This window comes from Carassius auratus, chromosome 2, assembly GCF_003368295.1.
Source record: "Carassius auratus strain Wakin chromosome 2, ASM336829v1, whole genome shotgun sequence".
NCBI classification, from domain to species: domain Eukaryota; kingdom Metazoa; phylum Chordata; class Actinopteri; order Cypriniformes; family Cyprinidae; genus Carassius; species Carassius auratus.
This window is the reverse complement of record NC_039244.1, coordinates 17,556,593-17,578,399: the sequence shown is the minus strand read 5'-3', so window position 1 is coordinate 17,578,399 and position 21,807 is coordinate 17,556,593. Positions and strand designations below refer to the sequence as shown.

General features: G+C 36.8%; 3 protein-coding genes and 1 non-coding gene across 5 annotated transcripts in view; all 4 read right to left on the bottom strand.

The window, feature by feature from the left end:
* LOC113118562 (nuclear receptor-binding protein 2-like) overlaps window positions 1-21,807 on the bottom strand; it is a 465,395-nt gene that overhangs the window by 207,686 nt on the left and 235,902 nt on the right. The gene's annotated exons all lie outside the window — the stretch shown is intronic.
* On the bottom strand, window positions 175-6,093 carry LOC113118601 (protein lifeguard 2-like). Of its 2 annotated transcripts, XM_026287906.1 has the most exons (12): window positions 6,007-6,093; window positions 4,575-4,737; window positions 4,347-4,483; window positions 3,639-3,703; window positions 3,483-3,536; window positions 3,326-3,376; window positions 3,151-3,190; window positions 2,973-3,010; window positions 2,708-2,795; window positions 2,529-2,624; window positions 2,165-2,218; window positions 1,939-2,085 (listed from the first exon to the last, which is right to left on the bottom strand). In XM_026287906.1, the coding sequence occupies exons 2-12, from the start codon at window positions 4,729-4,731 to the stop codon at window positions 1,939-1,941; spliced, it is 927 nt and encodes a 308-aa protein (XP_026143691.1). In that variant the 5' UTR covers window positions 4,732-4,737; window positions 6,007-6,093. The 2 variants fall into 2 exon arrangements, with proteins under 2 accessions (XP_026143698.1, XP_026143691.1); XM_026287913.1 differs by lacking the exon at window positions 6,007-6,093 and having other exon boundaries at window positions 175-2,085; window positions 4,575-4,731.
* On the bottom strand, window positions 6,798-17,467 carry LOC113118481 (ATP-binding cassette sub-family F member 2-like). The gene is made up of 15 exons (XM_026287698.1): window positions 17,323-17,467; window positions 16,369-16,550; window positions 15,694-15,906; window positions 15,417-15,599; window positions 14,836-15,007; window positions 14,532-14,627; window positions 14,012-14,114; window positions 13,818-13,913; window positions 12,227-12,346; window positions 12,012-12,101; window positions 11,809-11,919; window positions 11,670-11,732; window positions 9,310-9,438; window positions 9,024-9,227; window positions 6,798-7,292 (listed from the first exon to the last, which is right to left on the bottom strand). The coding sequence occupies exons 2-15, from the start codon at window positions 16,511-16,513 to the stop codon at window positions 7,176-7,178; spliced, it is 1,842 nt and encodes a 613-aa protein (XP_026143483.1). The 5' UTR covers window positions 16,514-16,550; window positions 17,323-17,467; the 3' UTR covers window positions 6,798-7,175.
* On the bottom strand, window positions 14,336-14,453 carry LOC113041289 (small nucleolar RNA SNORD89). The gene has a single exon (XR_003275373.1). It is a non-coding gene; the product is annotated as a small nucleolar RNA SNORD89 (small nucleolar RNA).

Sequence of the window (21,807 nt, the reverse complement as noted above, 5' to 3'; positions counted from 1 at the left end):
TTTTTCTGTTGAAAAAAAAACAACAACTTTACAAACATGAGCAAAAGCTCTAAAATAATAAATAAAAAATAAATTATAAAAAGTAGGTTTACAGATGAGAATTCTTGATTTATTACTAAAGTACTTTTTTAAATGACTGTGTAACAGGAATAACACATAAAATAAACACACCGGTTTAATATTTACTGTTCTGTTTATTTATTGTACTAAAGCACAGATGAAGTTCCAAAACAGCACAATAATAAAATAACAGGAAAAAGAAGGAATGCTTTTCAGTTCTAAATTAGCACACAGTGGGTCTCTGTACCACAGATCATGCAGTAGTTACAGGTCATAAGTATTCTTTTGTAGACACAGAAGTGCACAGAGAGAGAAATAGGAAAGGCATAGGGTGATCCATATACATTCACACTTAATAAGCACATTAACAATAAGAACTGCACAAAAAAATACATCGATCGCCTCAAATTTAAATCCTTCCTCTGAAAAAAATTCCTTTCAAAACCAAGCGTGTTAAGCTTTCAAAGCCTTTCATTTCATCTAAAAAGGAACAAAGTTGCATGTGTGAAATATAAATATGGAAAAATACATACATTTTTGTTTTTTAAACTGTTATTTATTTCAGGTTAGAATAGCCTTAAATCAAGAAATAAAGTGTATAGGTATGTGAGGCTTTCCAACGAAATCTCTTTCACTGTGAAACATGAAACACCAATCCATCCAAAAGATGAAGGTTTAATTTACAGAAACAGTTTGAAATGCAAACAAAGAGGAATGTCAATACTGGTTTAAATGACCTAAAAACCTATTGAGGTTTTAAGAATTAAGAAAGGTTTTTCCAAATTAAAATATAAACACACTCTCTACACTCAAGTTCTGAAGAGACAAGAGTTTATTAAAGCCCATGGAAAATAAGCCCGATGTGCTTGAAACAAATCACGAAATACATTATATCATCTTTTGTCTCTTCTGAATGTAATAAGTCATCTCTTTTCAAATAAGTCAGCACCTGATAATTCAGTATCTAAAACAGTTTGTTCCAAGGTGACTAAGAAAATTAGAAATAGAAGCAATCAAGTGTCTTGAAAATCAACAAAACACTCAAGCATCACATACACTTACGAGTTAATTTATAGACATATATCACAGACCTCACGACTGATGTGTTGGACCAAGTGCCACATTTAAAATCTCTGTCACATGACAGAATTATATTTGGCACACAGTATATATATTGATTTTTTTTTTTTTATAAATCTGCATCGGCTGCATACAACAACACTGAAACCTCATTATCAACCAGCATTCAGAGGCACAAAATATTTACTCACCACAACCTGTAAACTCCAGCTTCTGTTCCCAGTCAAGAGCAGATTATTGCACAAAAAGCAATTCAAAGTCCATCTCTAGCTCTGGTATAATTTCACTGCACAATGTTGCCGATTGACAAAACTCAGGTTGAAAAGACTTACACATTTAGTGATCGCCGGCAAAGAGCTGCCCGTCAAGTTTAAGATTAATTTCATTTATACAACGTGCAAACGAAGGGATAATATCCATTGACAATCAAGTACTGTCACTATATTCCCCACTAAATCACACTCAAACACACACTGATTTTCTTCTCATTAATGTATGCTGGAATTCTAATCATTATGGGATTTTCAACTGAAAATACAAAAGTGATGTGCAGTGATTGTCTACCCTAAACAGCATGTGTATATCTGACTGGTAGCATGGTTATCTTGCAGCGAGGGTGTGCAAAGAGCTGCCTAACCATGACCAGAAGGAAAACAACAGCACACATCAAACTTCAACTGCCACACAAAATGAAGGAAGACTGCTGCTCCTCACCTTGGAGTAACTGAGAAGGGTGTGTGTGTGTGTATATGTGTGTGTAACAGACAAAGGCAAAAGCCTGGGCACAGCATGAACACCTCACTCACGGCTCCCAAAGAGCTGAAGGAAAAAAAGGAATATGTAGACCACATCCATGTAGAGGCAGATGGCTCCGAACACGTGCTCCTCTGGGTTCAGAGAGTACCGCCTGTTGCCGATCAGCAGCTGCATGTCAAATGCCAGAAACTATAGAAGAAAAGAAAATAATTAGATCTTGTATGAAGCATATATACGTGACAAAATTGCATTGTTGAACGGTACTAACCAGAGTGAAAACCAGAGCACCAAATCCAGCATAAGCAGTATGCAACCAGGGGATCTAAAACCACAGACAGAAGCAGATGTTTAAGTTGACAACACTGCAGGAATGCATACTGCACACTGTATAAACGGTGAAAAAATGGTAAGTGTGGTTACCAGAGCTACACTGTAAAGAAAAAAAAAAGAGGTTGCAACATTTTAGGTTTTAGGATTTGGATTAGGAATGAATTTAAATTTACAGCAAAGTTTTCAGTGTTGCTATTTCAAAAAGATAAAGATAAAAGTTCAATCTATGTGATTATGGCACAGCATAGTAGTGATAGCTTCATAGTGATTAAATATCTGTTAAGGGTTTACAAGCAGCTTACATATCCAAATGGTGCGGTGAAGAACAGCAGAAGCCCGGTGATCATCAGCACCATCATGAGGGAGAAGAGTAATCCATGACAGGTGGTGAAGTCAACCTAGACGACAGAAGACATCGCTCCATCAAATCACACAGAAACCAAGCGCTTGAAAGAAGCCGTTTAGGGCTAAAGGAGCTCACCCTGGACTGGAAACAGAAGAGTGTGACTGCCAAACACACCAGTGCAGTGATGCCCACACACATCATCACCACTTTGGTATTATGATAGCTGTAAAAAAAAAAAGATTGCGGCAAATTCAACATATAGAGGCAAATACACTAACATTCTTAAGAGTCTAAAAACATTATAAAGAATATTTTACTTCTAACAATGCTTTGTGTTTTAAATGAATACAATCCAATAAGTTTAATAAGTTATTCAATTGAAAAATAAAATGCATCTTACCTGGCTAGCATGCCTGCCATATAGGACATTGCCAAAGTCTGAAAATAAAACAAGAATATTCACCCTTTTCTTTTTCTAAAATGGTTAAATGATAGTGGATACTTATTAGTAGTAAATATACTTATTATAAATTAGTGTTTACTAACATTTATCTTTCAACAAAAAAAAGATTACTTACAAAAATGGCTAGAAGGATCATATTGGTAGGATATCTTCGTCTGTAGATTAAAAATAAACACTGATAGATAAGTTATGTACGTTAAAGAAGCTCACAGTCCCTGAAATCACTCATCTCCTATGTTGGTTTCCAACTCAAAGACAAGAAGAAAGTAGAATAAAAAGCACTTTCTTACCGTGCATTTGTGCTGCATACAAGCATCAGGTATGTTCCCATGAAAGTCATGCTGGACAAAAACAAAGCAGCGTCACTAGCAGGGTAAACATTATCCAAATCTAAAGTCTTGAAACATCTGATGAGGAAACTGAACAGTGAATAATTCAGTCACTTACTATGAGGTCAGATAGAAAACTCGATTGTACTGGACAAACTTCCGGACAGGCTCACTGTGAAAGATGGGATGTTCGTCAGTGACAGTGCTTGCTTTTAAAAGTGGAATAAATGCATATAATGGGGTTGTGACGTACTCTGATGTGTGTATGACTTACCAAAATGTGAAGAGTGACACCACACCAAACGTGACCATGAGCTGAACCATGAGGATACAGAAAACCTGCCAAAGAAAAACATGCTTTTCATGACTAAGATGTTTATACATTACCATTCGAAAAGTTTCAGGTACCGTATTTTCCGGAGTATAAGTCACACTTTTTTTCATAGTTTGGCTGGTCCTGCGACTTATAATCAGGTGCGACTTATTTATCAAAATTAATTTGACATGAACAGAGAGAAATGAACCAAGAGAAAACATTACCGTCTCCAGCCGCGAGAGGGCGCTCTATGCTGCCAGAGATGCTGCTCAGTGCTCCTGTTGTAGTCTACACTGAAGACATAGAGCGCCCTCTCGCGGCTGGAGACGGTCATGTTTTCTCTTGGTTCTAAATAAATGCGACTTATATGTTTTTTTTTTCTCATAATGACATATTTTTGGACTGATGCGACTTATACTCAGGTGCGACTTATAGTCCAAAAAATACGGTAGGTAAGATTTTTAAATGTTTTTGAGAGACATTTCTCATCAAGCTCATTAAGACGGTTATATTGTGAAATATAATTACAATTATAATCTTTATATTCCTTGATGGAGATAAAGTTAAAAGGAACAGCATTTATTTGAAATAAGAGCATTTGACATACTGACACATATTTCAAAAACGGCTGCAAATGGAAAAACCACTGAATCGGGACTTTCACACCTTCCTGATGAACATTCGGCGGACATTCTTGTCCTCCCAGTTGCTTCCACTGAGGCCGTCGAAGCTGCTGCTGGAGCTGGGGTCAGAGAAGGGTGAGGAGGACATGTCTGCAGCATACGCATTGGAATACCCTGGACCTAAACAGACATTTTCACTATTAACTTTGTTTCTTGCTAAACAAAATTTCTACATCTATAACCAAAGATAATATAATAAATAGTCCCTTACTAGGGCCAGGATGCACGTAAGCCCAGCTGGGGTGCATGGGCATGGTTGGGGGTGGCATTGGGGGCGGATGGGAGGCATAAGTGAAGCTAGCAGCTCCTTGTTCTTTATCTCCTGCTGTAGCTTCAGCATAGCTGGGTGGGGCTGCTGGCAAACTCATGGTCTACTGTAAAACAATCCCATTAACACAATGAAATAAGACACAATCTGAGAATGGAATCACAGCTAGATCTGATACTTGAGCACCCTCACTTGCATTAATATTTTATGCCCCAACACCAATGGAACTTTGCAGCTCTTCACCACATGAATTCATTATGAACCTAACACTTGGATCCATTCCTGTTTCAAGCCAATAGCAGACAGAAAGGTTAACTTTCAACTGACCGGATTATAATGCTTATAAATTAAATCTGTAAAGCCTGACATATATGTCTTTTTTTAAATGGAAGAGTTTATTGAACCTTTACACAACATTTAAAAGAACATCAGATAGCTTGTAATGCAAATCAATGAGATTATGGTAACAGTATAAAATTTGTACAAAAAAATAAAGTATTAATATTTTTGTTGTCGCTCTATATCTCCTAACAATATTTCTTAGTAAAATGATATTTAAATGTTTAGTTTTAAGATCAACGCTCTAATGCAATACAATAAAATGATGACTGAGAGATGAGCAAATAAATATTTCTCAAAAGCCTGATGCATCATATTTAATACTCACACTTAAACATGATTTGGATAATCAAGCAAACTAAAGTGTTCTCAGTGCCATAAATGCTCATCTTGATATATTAATATCAACCTAAAAACTATTATTTTTACAGTGAAATTAAAGATTTCACTGTAAAAGGACATGTTTACCACATCCTGAAGTGGACGTTTTTATTAAAATGATACTAAAAAAAGTATAAATTTCTTGCTAAAAAAAACCATCAAGCTGCAATCAGTTGACTGTAGACATGTAGAAGATTCTGTAGAATAGTTTTTCTTCAATAAAGTGGTGATCATGCTGATCATTTAGAGGCTTATGAAATGATCAAATATGAACAGTAGTATTTACATGGTTAATTGTACTGTCAAAAGTGTAGTGTTATCTATCATTTGTTATCAACAACAGAGATTGAACATCAGTTTTTTTTTGACATATTGATATGGCTAGCTGCCAAACACACCGCACAACAGTCTCTCATCTAAACCATCAGTCTTCATGAGAACCGTTATTCTGAAGGCAGCAGCAGAGACAGAACTGATACACATGATGCTGCCAGCGCGTAGCTTAGCGGAGCACATCGATGACAATTTTCTAGCCCTTTATGTCATTTAGGAGACAACAAATGATTTGCGCATATAAGAATAAAGCTGTTAAAATTACTTTCAAATCTAGGTTCTAATTAATCAGTCATAAACTAAGCTCTGTACTTCAACTTACCTTAATGTAGCAGCTGATGTGATACTAGAGACTCCCAAGTAAAAACAATGTACGCAATCATGTAATGACGTACATCCGGTGTTTCCAGAGATGATGAGAATCGTGCACTGTTTTAGCAAAATGTACTGTATTTATTATTGAACATATTGATTAAATATTACAATTAACAGCGAAAATGTGCAGTAGTTCATACAAGTCCGAAAAATAAACGAACTCACATATTTCATCAACTATATTTTATTTTTGTAGGGCAAATCTCTATATAGCGAAGCAAAATCCCGCGTTAAAAATCATGCTTTGTAATATTTTGAATAAATGTTATTCGGAGTCACTCTGACCTTTAAATAAAAACAAAACGTAGCTATTGAGACGATTTAGTTTAAAAAAAAAAAAAAAAGCTTGTTTTTTTTAAAAATTAAAGTATTAAGTGTTGTGTTATAATTTTGGACAAACCTCATATTTTTAGGAATATTTTATATATCAGAATCAGCTGATATATAAGAGCTTTAACATACATAGAGTAACATTTTTATTAGGAGTAAAAATATCCAAGCTGTAAGTATCCCCTTTCCTCCATTATTGAACATTTTGTAAAAAATAAAAATTTAAAAATACATTTTTATTAATCCTAGTTTTACTAAAAAGGTAGAGGCAGCTAGGATTATTCAACTATGCAGACATTGACCCATAATGCTCCTGGTACTGTAAGAAATCAAGGTAATAAATCTTCAACAAAATGTAGAGAGAAGAAGGATTTTGAACTAAAAGAAAAAAAAAATGTCCAAGCCAAATCAATAAATGTACACTTTTAATAAGGATTTAATGCAAATAGTGCTTTAAACTATATTTGATAAAACTAAAACTCATCAACAGTTCTTGAAGTTTACTTCATCATTCATCTTACAGTCTTTGTCTCATAGACCTTTCCTGTTCTAGTACAAAATAATGAAGTGCACACCCATGATTTTAATAGGTATTTTGAAAGTAAACACCAAATACTGTGATGCAGATTAAACAAAAAAAAACAAAAAAACAGCTACTTCCACTGAGAGCCCAGCGACTCAGGTGTTCACTGTATCTGCAGTCTAACCAGCATGCTTGTATTTCCTGGAGAGCAATAGTCTCGTTGGCTGAGATGTTGGAACTGCCCTCTATGGGCACTCTACTGGCTATAAATCATGCATCTGTTTGTCGATTTTTGACTTTAGATGTTCCTTGTAGGCCAGAATGTCCCTGCTCCATTTTGTGATGGTCTGCTTTTCACAAACCCAGATCTCCTGAGCCACCTGCAAGGAAACAAACCAATATTACTACATAGTAAGAAAGACCTTAAGTCATCTTTATTAGCTTGACAGAGACAAAAGATAGTTAAATGTAGATAGTTAAAGGTGCTGGTCATATAATTAGAATATCATCAAAAAGTTGATTTTCACTCATTTCATTCAAAAAGTTAAACTTGTATATTATATTCATTCATTACACACAGACTGATATATTTCAAATGTTTTTTTTCCTTTAATTTTGATGATTATAACCGACAACTAAGGAAAATCCCATATTCAGTATCTCAGGAAATTATAATATTACTTAAGAGCAATACAAGGAAAGGATTTTTAGAAATCTTGGCCAACTGAAAAGTATGAATATAAAAAGTATGAGCATGTACAGAACTCAATACTTAGTTGGGGCTCCTTTTGCCTGAATTACTGCAACAATGCGGCGTGGCTTGGAGTCGATCAGTCTGTGGCACTGCTCAGGTGTTACGAGAGCCCAGGTTGATCTGATAGTGGCCTTCAGATCTTCTGCATTGTTGGGTCTGGCATATCACTTCTTCCTCTTCACAATACCCCATAGATTTTTTTATGGGGTTAAGGTCAGGTGAGTTTGTTGGCCAATTAAGAACAGGGATACCATGGTCCTTAAACCAGGTACTGGAAGCTTTGGCACCATGTGCAGGTGTCAAGTCCTGTTGGAAAATGAAATCTGCATCTCCATAAAGTTGGTCAGCAGCAGAAAGCATGAAGTGCTTTAAAACGTCCTGGTATACGGCTGCGTTGACCTTGGACCACAGAAAACACAGTGGACCAACACCAGCAGATGACATGGCAGCGCAAACCATCACTGACTGTGAAAACTTTACACTGGACCTCAAGCAACATGGATTGTGTGCCTCTCCTTTCTTCCTCCATACTCTGGGACCCTGATATGAAAAAGGAAATGCTAAATTTACTTTCATCAGAGAACATAACTTTGGACAACTCAGCAGCAGTCCAGTCCTTTTTGTCTTGAGACGCTCCTGACGCCATCTGTTGTTCAAGAGTGGCTTGACACAAGGAATCCGACAGCTGAAACCCATGTCTTGCATACGTCTGTGTGTAGTGGTTCTTGAAGCACTGACTCAAGCTGCAGTCCACTCTTTGTGAATCTCCCCCACATTTTTGAATGGGTTATGTTTCACAATCCTCTCCAGGGTGCAGTTATCCCTATTGCTTGTAAACTTCTTTCTACCACATCTTTTCCTTCCCTTCGCCTCATTAATGTGCTTGGACACAGAGCTCTGCGAACAGCCAGCCTATTTTGCAATGACCTCTTTTGTCTTGCCCTCCTTGTGCAAGGTGTCAATGCTCGTCTTTTGGACAACACAAGTCAGCAGTCTTCCCCATGATTGTGTAACCCACAGAACTAGACTGAGAGACCATTTAAAGGCCTTTGCACTGGTTTTGAATTAATTAACTGATTAGAGTGTGGCACCAGGTGTCTTTAATATTGAACCTTTTCACAATATTCTAATTTTCCGAGATACTGAACTTGGGATTTTCCTTCATTATCAGTTAGAATCAAAACTTAAATAAATAAACATTTGAAATATCAGTCAGTGTGTAATGAATGAATATAATATACAAGTTTAACTTTTTGAATGATTAGTTAAATAAAATCAAATTTTTAATGATATTCTAATTATATGACCAGCATGTGTACAAGAAAGGCTAAAAACTAACTTTAACCCTTCACATTACCTGCTGAATAAGCCTAAAGTCGTGGCTGACCAGCATCATTCCACCCTCAAAGTCGTTGATCGCCTCAGCCAGAGCATCAATGGTTTCAATGTCAAGGTGATTGGTCGGTTCATCAAGAAAGAGCAAGTGGGGATTCTGCCAGGCCAACCAGGCAAAGCAGACACGGCACTTCTGCCCATCAGACAGATTCCGAATAGGGCTCACCTAGTTTAAAAGGAATGTGTCCATAAGTAAAATATATTTGCAGGTTAAGTGTAGTTTTTTTTTTTTTTTTTTTAAACCTTACCTGCTGTTTGCCGGTGAGTCCATAGCGGCCAATGATTTTCCTCATTTCTTCTTTCTCCTTAATCTCAGGGTAACACTTCATCATGTATTCCAGAGGTGAAAGGTCAAGCTCCAGTTGCTCTGTTAGATGCTAGAGAAGTTAAATACTATTAAAACTAGTCTAAAGCCCCAATAAACTCAAATTTTCTGGAGGCATTTTAATATTAAAGTTATTAAAGGGTTAGTTTAAATTATGTTTTAAGTTTTATTTTTAAATTAAAATTATGTCATTAATAGCCACGTTTCCACAGTCGAGCTTAAACCAGGCATGCTAGTGTGTGCCAGGGCCAATCGCCTTTCCACTGTAACTTCCAGGGCTTGATCGTGCCTCGTCTGGGCTTTTTCGGGGCCAACGGCCAGGGTTTTTTGGCCTGACGAAAACCTTGGGCCAAAGCGGGCCAGCTGGGGCTAGAGGAGTGGTCATGAACAAAGGCAGAGTTTCTCCTAGTCTGGATAGCGTCAGCACCGCAGATCATTTCAGAAAGATAAATGCTTTAACACCAGTATTAAAGACTTTATAAAAGTGATGAAAAAGACTATGGACGTTAAACATTAATGTTATCATAGTAAACATTGTAAATGCAACCTATTTGAGAAATCAGACGTCAACTTCTTATTCTCCATCACAATTGTGTATTTATTTAGTAACATTTTAGCTGACAAATCTAGTCTCGAGATATCAAAATATAATAATGATTTTTGTTTGGGAGCCTTTATAAAAATAGAGAGTTTCAGAAAGCTAACAGCTATAACACCAGCATTAAAAAAGTTCTTAAATAAGTTGAGCTCAAAACTCACTTTCAGTCAGCAGTGTGTGTTTGAAATAACTTGATCCGATGTGGATTATAATCACCATACAAGACATTAACATTACCACAGTAAACACTGTAAATGTGACCGTCAGCTTATTCTCTATCACAATATTGTATTTAGTAACTTATATTATCTGTCATAAGTCTCATCTCGAGAGTTTAGTTCCACGTAGCCTTTCATAATGTTTTTTTGTTCGGAAGCTTTTATAAAAATAGAGATATTATCATTCATTCTTAATGTGATGTATATGCTACAGCGGCTACAAATACCGTATTTTTCGGACTATAAGTCACACTTGACTATAAGTCGCATTTATTTATAAGCAAGAGAAAACTCCGTGCTCAGTGTAGACTACAGGAGCACTGAGCAGCATAGAGCACCCTCTCGCGACTTTAGATGGTACGGTTTTCTCTTGGTTAAGATCAAATTAATTTTGATAAATAAGTCGCACCTGGCTATAAGTCACAGGCCAGCCAAACTATGAAAAAAAAAGTGTGACTGGAAAATACTATAAACAGAAACTGACTCAACTGAATAAGCAGGATATTTTCACGTGTTAAAAATAAAATAGAAATGTGTGTGATTTGAGCCCTGATAAATTAATTCATTATGATCAATGTACCACTTATTCTATAGTAAAACATTGATGCTTTTTAATGTTTAATAAAGCATGCAAACAAACGGCCACTTTTATCATATTTGTTTTGTGATCGCCCTAGTTCCAGTGACTTATTTCTTAGTTTTCTGATAACTTATCTTTGTTGGTGAAATGACAGGGTTGCGTGACGTTGTTTCTGAGAGGCATGTAGAGGGCGTGTTTTATTGAAGCGCAGTGGAGCTTCAGCCTTGACTGTGGAAACACTGCACTATTCTGGCATCGGCCTGGCCCATTTTAAGTCCTGGTTCACACTGGCCCGACAGTGGAAATGCGGCTAATGACTCACCCTCATGTCGTTCCAAACCCGTAAGACCTCCGTTTATCTTTGGAACACAGTTTAAGAAATTTTAGATTTAGTCCGAGAGCTCACAGTCCCTCCATTGAAACTGTGTGTACGGTATACTATCCATTTCCAGAAAGGCAATAAAAACAAAGTAGTCCATGTGACATCAGAGGGTCAGTTAGAATAAAGTCTTAATTTGTTATTTTGGGACCAAAATGTATTTTCGATGCTTCAACAAATTCTAACTGACCCTCTGATGTCACATGGACTACTCTGAAGATGTTTTTATTACCTTTCTGGACATGGACCGTATATTATACATACATTGTCAATGGAGGGACAGAAAGCTCTCGGACTAAATCTAAAATATCTTAAACTGTGTTCCGAAGATCAAAGGATGTGTTGCGGGTTTAGAACGACATGAGGGTGAGTCAATGACATAATTTTAATATTTGGGTGAACTAAACCTTTAATTTGGTCATTTAAGTTATTGCCATAATCCTCAATATTATGATCCTGATCCATTATAATTACTGCATTACTACATAAATGTCATGAGCCAACAGACCTGATGATATCGGCCAATCTTCACATGGGAGTTTTTTCTAATCATACCATCTGTGGGCAGGAGCTGAAAGAAGAGAAGCTATTTTATAAACCACAATACTAAAACCAAAGTTAAATGCATCTGTTAAAATCTGCCTTACCTCTCCAGCAAGGAGCTTCAGCAAAGTAGACTTGCCTGCCCCATTAGGCCCTACAAGGGCCACCCGTGTGTCCAAGTCAATTCCAAACTCCAGGTTTTTATAAATATGTGGCTATATAACAAAGATACATGTGAGAACCTCAACCCTGAGAAGGATGCAACAAAAGCGTGACAAATGTTGTATTGTTTATTAGACCTGCATACCATATTTTCCGAATACCTGAAGCTGACATTCTGAACCATAATGACAGGAGGAGGGATCTTCCCACAGGGAGAAAAATAAAATGACAGAGTCTGAAAGGAAAAGGTAGTTTGAGCCATTTCACTATTGACTGAAAGCCAGCATATACAGCAACAAATAAAGGGAAAATGCGTATAGAGTTATGCCTGAGATCAAGTGGAAACTGTTCTTTCATTACCTTGTCATTCACAACACGCTCAGTCAAACCTGAGGCAACCATCTTCTGTAGAGTCTTCTCTTTGCTCTGAGCTTGTCTGGCCAGCTTGGCAGAACCGTGACCAAACCGAGCAATGTAGTTCTGAGGATCAACAGGATCACGTTTAGATAACCACATAAATCACAAGCCATGCAGTTAGAGAAATGTAACAAAATTAGCATGTTTACTAATGCAGGACTTGAGCCTGAACTTTTTTTCTCCCGGGGCTTGGGGGTTGCAAGGGCAGACACATACACAGGGTTATTCAAGACAAATTACAGTTCCTTGCAACTTATTAGTAACGTATCTGCCATTGCCATTATCCCTTGACAGGCTCAGACTAAAGATTATTGTGGGATATTTGAAACAGCAATTCCAAGAGTGGTTACTCACTACAATATGGTGTAAACACATTGCTTTGTCCTTAAAACATTACATTTCTGAAATTGCTCTGTTCAAAATAAATAATGGTAAACTAAATAACAGGAAATTAATATAAAGGAAATACACAAAGATAGACTACAAAAAAAACCTACAGTTCAATTAACAAAAACATTAAAGTGGTCCAAGAACTGAAAGCAAAGTTAAAGCTTTCCTTATTCAAACTGATTTCTTTTCCCTTCATACACTTCGGAAATTATGAGCTATAATTTCAGGGGAAGTTGTGGCCTAACGGTTAGAGTTGGATTCGCAATCGAAAGGTTGTGAATTTGAGTCTCGGGCCAGCAGGAATTGTTGGTGTTGGGGGGGGGGGGGGGGGGGGGGGAGTGCATGTACAGTGCTCTCTCCACCCTCAATACCATGACTTAGGTGCCCTTGAGCAAGGCACAGAGCACAAAACTTACTTTGAAACGTTTTAGTCTAGTTCTTAACTAATGATTATTTTGCTAATCAAGTAACCTGATTATTTTGACATAACACACACACACGTAACGATAAGGCAATAATTGGCCTCAAATAAAGTATCAAAAGTACATGGTTTTATTCATCAACACTTAAATTCATAATGTAATAAGCCAAATTATGAAAAATACCTGCAGAGGGTGCCAATTGCTTGGTGATGTTTCATGTGATTTAACAACACTTAAATCCATTTAATTTTAATATTTGGCCACATGCAAAGTCAGAAACTTAGCCCCTTTCACACAAAGTCTTTGCTGGTAAATTACAGTTAATAGGTCATGCAGAGATGATTACAAAGCTATGCTGCTTTTTAAAATTGCTTTTCTATGTAATTATGATGCTAGATGGAAATCTTTGACCACTGCACCTCGCAGCTTTTTCCATGTGTCACGCACAAGACCCAGGCTTCTTTTCCATTCATCAGCTAATGTGCATCCCATGTTTATAAGAGCAAAAACTAGTTATGTTAGTTTGGTTGAGAGTGAAAGCGGTGTTCCTCTCATACATTGGTTGGCAAACTCATGAACTTGAACATGAAATCAACGATATCAAGTGTTTTCAAAAATGCAGGGTGACTTTTTTTCTTCTCACAGCCAAGTGCCGGACACTGGAGATGCGGCATGGTGCCGGAGAACTTTAAAACCCTGCCAATGTACATTTAGAAGTTTACCTTCATGTGTGCTATCTGGTCCTGCTCCCAGTTAAACCGCTTCATCTGATTCTCCTCCAGTTCCTCTCTGGTCTTCACATACTGGTCATAATTACCCTTCACAGAACAGGATGAATGATGAAATGAAACTGCACATTTGTGATTATAGGAAATCAGCCCTAAGCGCTTACAGGGGACAGAATTTGTATCTTTACCGTGTAATATTTCAGCTTGCGCTGGTGCAGGTGAATAATGTTGGTACAAACACCATTGAGGAAGTCTTGAGAATGGGATATTAAAACCAGAATTCTTTTAAACCTGTCGGTGAAAAAAAAAAAAAAAAAAAAAACTTGAGCATATAGCTCTCAGCATGATCTTTGTAAATAACTGCATCACAATAACAGAATGCATGTTGTAATATAACACTGGCAACACTAAAGGTGCACTTGTTAACATTACAATACTATGTGTTACTACAGTGTTAGGATTAGAAGATGGTAGTGGTACTCTATCTTCAAACAAAATTGCATCTAGGTTGTGCTGACAGATCAGTTAAACGCTTCGGTCTAGTTTTTGTCAAAGCTCTATCCATATCAAGAACAAACTGCTTGATGGAAGAGCTACAATTCGGCCTTTTGTTAACATCATTTCATCAGCAACAATCCACAGTAAACCGAAATATTAACCATTTTATTCAACATTCTCTCAGCCTTTGTTTTTTTTAAATTAACTTACTGGCTGAGCTCTTCCTCCAGCCACACACATGCGTCCAAGTCAAGGTGGTTTGTTGGCTCATCCAACAGCAGCATGAAAGGCTTGAGAAACAGTGCCCTGAAGATTTCCGAAAAAACATGAGTTTAAACGTATGCAAATAAAAAAATATTCAGACACATTCACTGAAATGCACAGGGATCAGTAATACGCTTCGTACCGTTTTTGTCACTGCACAGTTAGCACAAAGCAACTGCGCTATCATTCGGCCTTTTATTTCATCATCTCCCAGCAGCTCTAACATTAGGATAAGATTCTGAAAGCTCACCGAGCAAGAGCAACACGCATCCTCCAGCCACCGCTGAAGTCTTTAAGTTTCTTCCGCTGCATAGCATTAGTGAAGCCGAGACCGTTGAGGATCCGTGAGGCCCTCATCTCAGCTTTATCAGCATCCAGCTCCTCCAAACGCTCATACAGCTCCATCAGCTTCTCACATTCAGCTAAAGTTTGCCAAACAAGATGTAAACAATTACATTCACAAATTACAGGTGTTCCTCAACCATGAGAATCCTTAAAAACTGAACAGAATTAAGGAGTCTTCTCAAGCTGAGATGTTCAATATACCACGCCTAGGAAAGGAAGCTGTTACAAAAACAGTTCCTATGAAAACGTGGAAAGTTTTTAAATTGATCTGATCTATTAAAGAAATGTATTCTCTGGCAAAAATGTTCATTAAACACTCATTACGTTTATTCTTATACCATCACTGGTTCTCAGACTCTTTTGAATCAAAAACAATTCATATTGAACAAGTATGGTTTGAAGAAGTAAATGCCAATTGCCATTTCTAGGTGAACTAATCCTATTAAAATATGCCAAAAGCATTTGATCAAAATGATTTAAACTCACAGTCCTCATGAGCGAGCCTTTCAGCTTCTCTCTCCAGCCTGATCCTCTCTTCATCTACCTCCATCACACACTCCAGAGCGGTCTTCTCACTGGGAGCCATCTCACGGGTCAGATGGTAGATATCAATGTGTTCTGGAATCGGCACCTCCCTGTGACCAATCGCTGACAGCAGCATGGATTTGCCTACACAATTTGGATACGAGTCCGTTATCTATGAGCCTGCCAATGGAAGTAATTTATAAAGCCACCAAGAGGAGCTCTAATTGACCAACTTTACCAGTTCCATTGAGTCCGATAAGGCCATAGCGACGGCCAGAGTTGAGCTCCAAACTAGTGTCACTGAGTAGCTCTTGTCCATGAAAGGTGAGAGACAAGCTGCTGATGTGCACATCAGTGCTGTTGGGATGAGATGCCAGCACACCGGTCACTGCCCGAGCCTCGGTTTTCTTCAGCTCAAACTCATCCAGCTCCTTCGTCAAACTGGCAACCCCTGTAAAAAAAAAGAAAAAAAAAAGGGAATATTCAAATGGAGTAAGAAGGATGATGAGAATCAGGTTTTAAATATCCTGAATAAAAGCACATGCAATGTCAATTCAGACCAATGTATAAAAACAACAGATGGGCTAAAGAAAAATGCAAGGCCACTCTATAACATTAGGTTGCACTTATAGAAAAGCAGATTTTTTTTTTTTGTTTATCAAATAACAGATGCAGAAAGAAAAGCCCCAGGTTTCTATTCTTTCACAGCTATTCTCCATCACTTGGCAAAATCCTTTGGGCACATGACCAAAAACAAATATTATTTGTTGGCAAGTTTTCTTCGCAGTACAATGAAGAGAGATTGTTACATCCTCGCTCACGCTCTCTCTATAAAAAAAAATAGCACCAAATTTTCACACTGTATATTGGTTGTGAACAGGCCTTAAGACCGCCTTTGAATGGTTTGCCTCACCATTGACCTCATCCGCTCCATTTTGCTGGATCTCGGATTTCTCTGCATCACCGTTCACTCCATCCTCTGGTTTCTTTGTACGCTGACGAGCTTTGGCTGCTTCTTTCTTCTTCGCTGCCTTCTTTTTTGCTAAATCAGATGGCATTTTAACTGTGAATACCAGGAAAAAACGCCTCCGAAACCTGCGGGAGAGAGACAAACAAAACGATCAGATGCTCTAAGAGATTATTGGGGGGGGGGGGGTATCACAAAGTGCACACTGTTCCCAAATGTACTTCCTGTTAAAATCAACATTAGATTCGCCTAAAAATACTTCTACTTTGTTCCCAGGGTTGTTTTATGTCTCGTGTTAGCATCCACCGAAAGACGGTGGTTTGGCTTTGGTCACGTGGAGGCGGCCAGTACTTTTCCCTGACGCAGTGTAGGCAAATAACTGCAAGGATGAAGTAATACCGGAACAAAAATACTTATCGGTACATTACAGCTAGGATATCGCGATGAGTTAAAAAAAAAAACAGATAGAGAAATAGCGAAGCCGCTACTCTTATAAAACGTGTCTGCTAACTCCAAGGCCCGACCAATTAACAACTTCACCAACCATGCTAACTCTAGCAGTAAAACACCGTGTTTCCTGGATCTTGCTCCCTGGACATAGAACAACTGCAGTTTATACCCAAATTGTGATAAAATAAGTAACTTTAGTAAATAAAGTCCCCATCAAACGAAAAAACATGTTTAACTGGTTGAGGAGGGCACGCGAGTAACGTTATCTGTTCCCACGAGCTAGCCGGCGAGCTAACGGCCTGTACAACTATATAGTTAATCCAAAAGATGTCCGGAGAACTAAATTACATGAGCAGAAGAGGTATGAGATTTTATGGACATTGATTATTAGAAATTGGGCGTTAGCACGTGTAAATAACCAACTTGAATGGAATTAGGCCGTTGTCTTACCTAGCTCTCTTCTTGATGAAGCGCTAGCAGCGGAGAAGCGGTCTCATGGCTCGCGCTAGAAGCGGTAAGGCGCGTGTCACCAATACCGGCATGGCAGCCAATCAGAGGCCGAGAACTTAGAACTCTCCACCCACTTCTTTGCATATGGAAGAATACCTGGGCGTGTTTTGTTTCACGGCAAGTCACACACAATGACCTAAAATGAGTAATATTATCAAGTAGCAATGTGATTCATACAGAAATTCTAATAACAATGTTATGCTATGCTAATAATTTATAGTGCCTTTTTTCCTAGAGAAGGACTTCAAAAGTACAATTCTATCACACTTTACTCATTATTTTTTCGTGTGGAGAGAATTACACCTTTTCAATGTATAAAGCGAATGAGTTTAATTTATTAATTAATAATTCCAGACTTGTTTGGTGAACTGTATGAACGACGATATTGATCATGAATTTGTATTTATTTTATTAATCTTGTTAAAAATGTCCATAACAGACGAACTGTACTTATTTAAATAAAATCCATAACACAGTAAGAATGTCTTGTAAAAAATGTAAAGGGTCAACATTCATGAGACAGTTCTCATCTGTTACACTTGTGCATCAAGCACATCTCAGGTCACAGGTATACAAATGCCATCAACATGTGTGATGGAATATTCAGTAAAATTAAGTAATTTATTGGCATTCACAAAGATGATATAATCATACTTAACCTTTGGTTAACGCTTCCTGTGCATATCAATGATTTAATAAGGCAACAAAGATTCAAAACATTTCAGAATCATGCTAAAAATGAAACTCATAAAAATAAAAACACGAAAATATTCACATGCAACATGCATTATTGTATTTATCAACTCACAATATATTTAGAACATATTTTGTTTTACTGGCATTTAAAGCCTCTAAAGTTGAAGATGCTTTCAAACATCATTTATAAACACTGCTTATGAGAAATCATTTTGTAGTTTTTAACAATAGACAAAAAATAGTGTTAACACAAGTGTTCACAAATCAGAAAGATTTACCTTATTGTAGCAAGAATTTTCTTTAACATATTAAAATTAAGACAATAAATGTGACTTATTGCAAATAAAGTTGGCTGATTTTCATCCAGTGGATTTCTTCATGATATTTTTAGCACAGTGCAGATTTAAAGAAAGACAAACAAAGGAGAACGCTGAAAGCAGAATGTGTTGAAAGAAAATGTACAGAAAATTGGATAGATTCCAAATCTATACTTACATACTAACATTTAGCATGTCATTAATGTTTAAAAAAAATCCCAGGCATTATAAAATTGTATTCATGTTCTACCTTTCCAAGTGAGAAGACACACAGTGTATCAGCATACGTGCATAAAAAGAAAACTGAAGTAAAAACAATTAAGATAGCTGCTGTATTTGTGTTATCAGTGTGAAAGTGGCATTTCCAAGCCACTTTTTAAAATTCATTGTACTGTGAGGTTACACATTCAACTGTACAGTAAAATACATTAAATAAGAGTACAATAACACTTTCACTGACCCTCATTGGTTAAAAAATCAGTCCAAATCTCATTCTGAGAAGGGGTCTAATCCTTTCATGTCCATGGAAAACTGCCCAGTGTGGATATCACCAGAATAAAAGTGACCAAGCCACAGGTAGAGCAAATTAGTTGTCAACTTATTCTTGAAACTGAGATATTTTTGAAACTGTGCTATTTTAGGTGTTTCGCACTGCCAAAGCTTGTTCAAGCTCCTGTCTTCGTTGCTGAATCTACATAAAGCAAAGAAGCATGCATTTGTAAAAAAACAGAACATCTGTAATGACAACTTTTGATTCGAACATGAAAATTATTGCCCCTTTCAAACAGTTTAATGCATCCTTGCTGAATAAAAGTATGCATTTCAAATAATTCATACTGGCCCCAAACATTTGTGGCTAACACGATTAATTTGCTTGTACCCCTCACCTTGCAATAGAAATAGCGGCTAACAGCTTCCTGAGACCAGGGCTGGTTATAAAACTCTGCTCTTCTCTCTTCCTCTGGATTTCCTACAGTGTCTGTCATCAGCTGTAAGCAGAAAATCCAGACCAGTTCAAAACGGCAGAAAGACAGTTTTTCTATTAGCAGTTACATCCTTTCAACCACTAGGTAGAGACACAGTTTCAATTTTTTTTGTGTGTTTAAAGCTTATTTTTGACATACATTAAGAGTGCAAAATGATTGAATATTTGATATAATAATACTGTATATGACTATGATTTTGAGTGGTACACATAATTCACATTCACCTTAAGGTCCCGGTTCTGGGAGCAGATCCAGTCCTGGATGTAGCCCTTGGGGTCCCTTGAGAAGCTAAGCATAAAATCTCTTTGGATCTTCAGTTGGTTGATGGACTCGATAGTTTCATGGATCTAAAAGAATAAATGAAAATGTACAACCAGAACTTAATATTTATGGATTGAATTTATGTTAAGTTAAATAAAACAGCATCTAGACATTCAATAATTCTTGTCGAGGATGGCTCTTTCTGACCTTGTTGTCCAGCGATGCAATTTCTTGCTGATTGGCTGTGGACAGCAGGAATCCATTCATCTGACTCTTAAGAGGATCATCAACTTCAACATCTATGTCATAGCATGCTGTCTTCTTCTGGTCATTTGGATCCACGCTGATAAAATTCAAATTGAAAAAGGCATTTAAAACAACAGATTATCTGAAAGTATAAATTCTCTCCTTAGTTACACACCCTCATAGCATTGTAAAACTATATGCAGTTGTATTTTCAGTGTAAAACACAATAATACATGATAACCTATAATGCTTTTGGAGCATCAAGCTAGGAATCAATTCAAATAATCTTTAAACAATACTATTTATGTGTACAGTATCGCATACAAAAGTTATATTATACAGGTTTGGAATTATATGGGGGTGAGTAAATCACAAAATTGACATTTTTGGGTGAATTATCCCTTTAAATTGTAAACAAAAACAGGCCCTTAAAGGTGCATTCGTGTCAAAGGACTTAAAACTGCTATAGATTAAATGATTTTAAGTCTGAGGATCCAATAAATGGAGAAACCTTCTGAACTGATGACCACTCACCTGATAACATGATTGATCACAATAGGATCAGGCGGCAGCAGAAGGTTAGTTAGTCGCTGGGGGATCTCACAAAACTTCAGACGAGGACAGTCAAAGATCTGAGAGGAAAAAAATGAGTTTGCTATCAGGCAAAATGTTGACACCAAAATGAAGAAAGCATTTTATATGACAGAAGTATGGCAGAACCTGCTGGAAATATTTATCACAGTTGATGTACTCCTTCTCATGAGGATCCTGCAGCTTGTTGGTCTTGACGTACTGCCATAAAGCCTGGATGATGCAGGAGCGGGTCTGAGTGTGGATGCCAAGGAGACGTGCAAGGCGAGGATCCAACTTAAACTGAGGAGGCTGAAACAAATAAACACATGAAATAAACACATTCCAAAAGAACTGTACCTTTATCAAATATTCACATATTTTGTACATTACACTACTTCAATTTACATTCAGTGTACTTGAATAGTTGACATACCATGTCAACAGCAAGGGTTTAGTTAAAACTTTACACTAGCATTTCAAAATCTGGCATCATTAAGACCTTATTACTTACTTATATTCAAAAAGAATGAATTAAATTAACAGTAAACACATTTAGAATTTCAGAAAAGAAATGCATTCCTTGTGAATTTTCGAATATATTATAGAAAATCTAGAATATAGAAAACAAACTTTGATAATAATATGAAATGTTTCTTGAGCACCAAATCAGAATGATTTCCGAAGACTTGAATAATGGATGCCGAAAATTCAGCTTCACCATTACAGGAATAAATTACAGTTGAAAACATATAAAATAGAGAGCACACTGTACACACTTTTGAACGGCAGAGTAACTGTATAAAGTGTACATCTTAACACCTGTAATTGGTCACCATTTCTTCCACAGTATTTATCACTATTTTTAAGCCTTTGCTAATTTATTTAAATGCTTATCTGGTGTGATTAATTCATTTTTACAAATATGACTCTTCAATTTAATCACACAAAATCTTAATGTATAATAATAATATATATATATATATATATATATATATATATATATATATATATATATATATTTTTTTTTTTTTTTACTATTTCTAGATGTTAATGTCATATAGCATGACGTGTATCTGGATACTGCTAAAACTACTTGAAATTTCATGTCAACTACACAACTGCAAATGTGTTTCACTGTTTTTAAACATTGGAAATTAAAATGTAGAAAAAGAGACAAAGGTTTAGTGTTCTGACAAATCAAGCCTCTTCCCACCAGGTTGTAGTTAGAAAAGTGAAAACTACTGTAATTAAGAGTCATTTAGTAAAGAGCTATAGCTACTTTGGTGAACAGAGAAGGGCAATCAAACTTTTAGAGATGAATGACTTGACTATAGCTTTTAATTACA

Coding starts and splice junctions, on each gene's coding strand:
- LOC113118601 (XM_026287906.1), bottom strand. CDS start 4,731: ATGAGTTTGCCAGCAGCCCCACCCAGCTATGCTGAAGCTACAGCAGGA. Junction 4,484..4,574: donor TTACGTGCATCCTGGCCCTA/GTAAGGGACTAT, acceptor ATGTCTGTTTAG/GTCCAGGGTATTCCAATGCG. Junction 3,191..3,325: donor GTATGCAGCACAAATGCACG/GTAAGAAAGTGC, acceptor TTTAATCTACAG/ACGAAGATATCCTACCAATA.
- LOC113118481 (XM_026287698.1), bottom strand. CDS start 16,513: ATGCCATCTGATTTAGCAAAAAAGAAGGCAGCGAAGAAGAAAGAAGCA. Junction 15,600..15,693: donor TATCGGACTCAATGGAACTG/GTAAAGTTGGTC, acceptor CAAATTGTGTAG/GCAAATCCATGCTGCTGTCA. Junction 12,347..13,817: donor ACCAGATAGCACACATGAAG/GTAAACTTCTAA, acceptor GTTGATCCTCAG/AACTACATTGCTCGGTTTGG.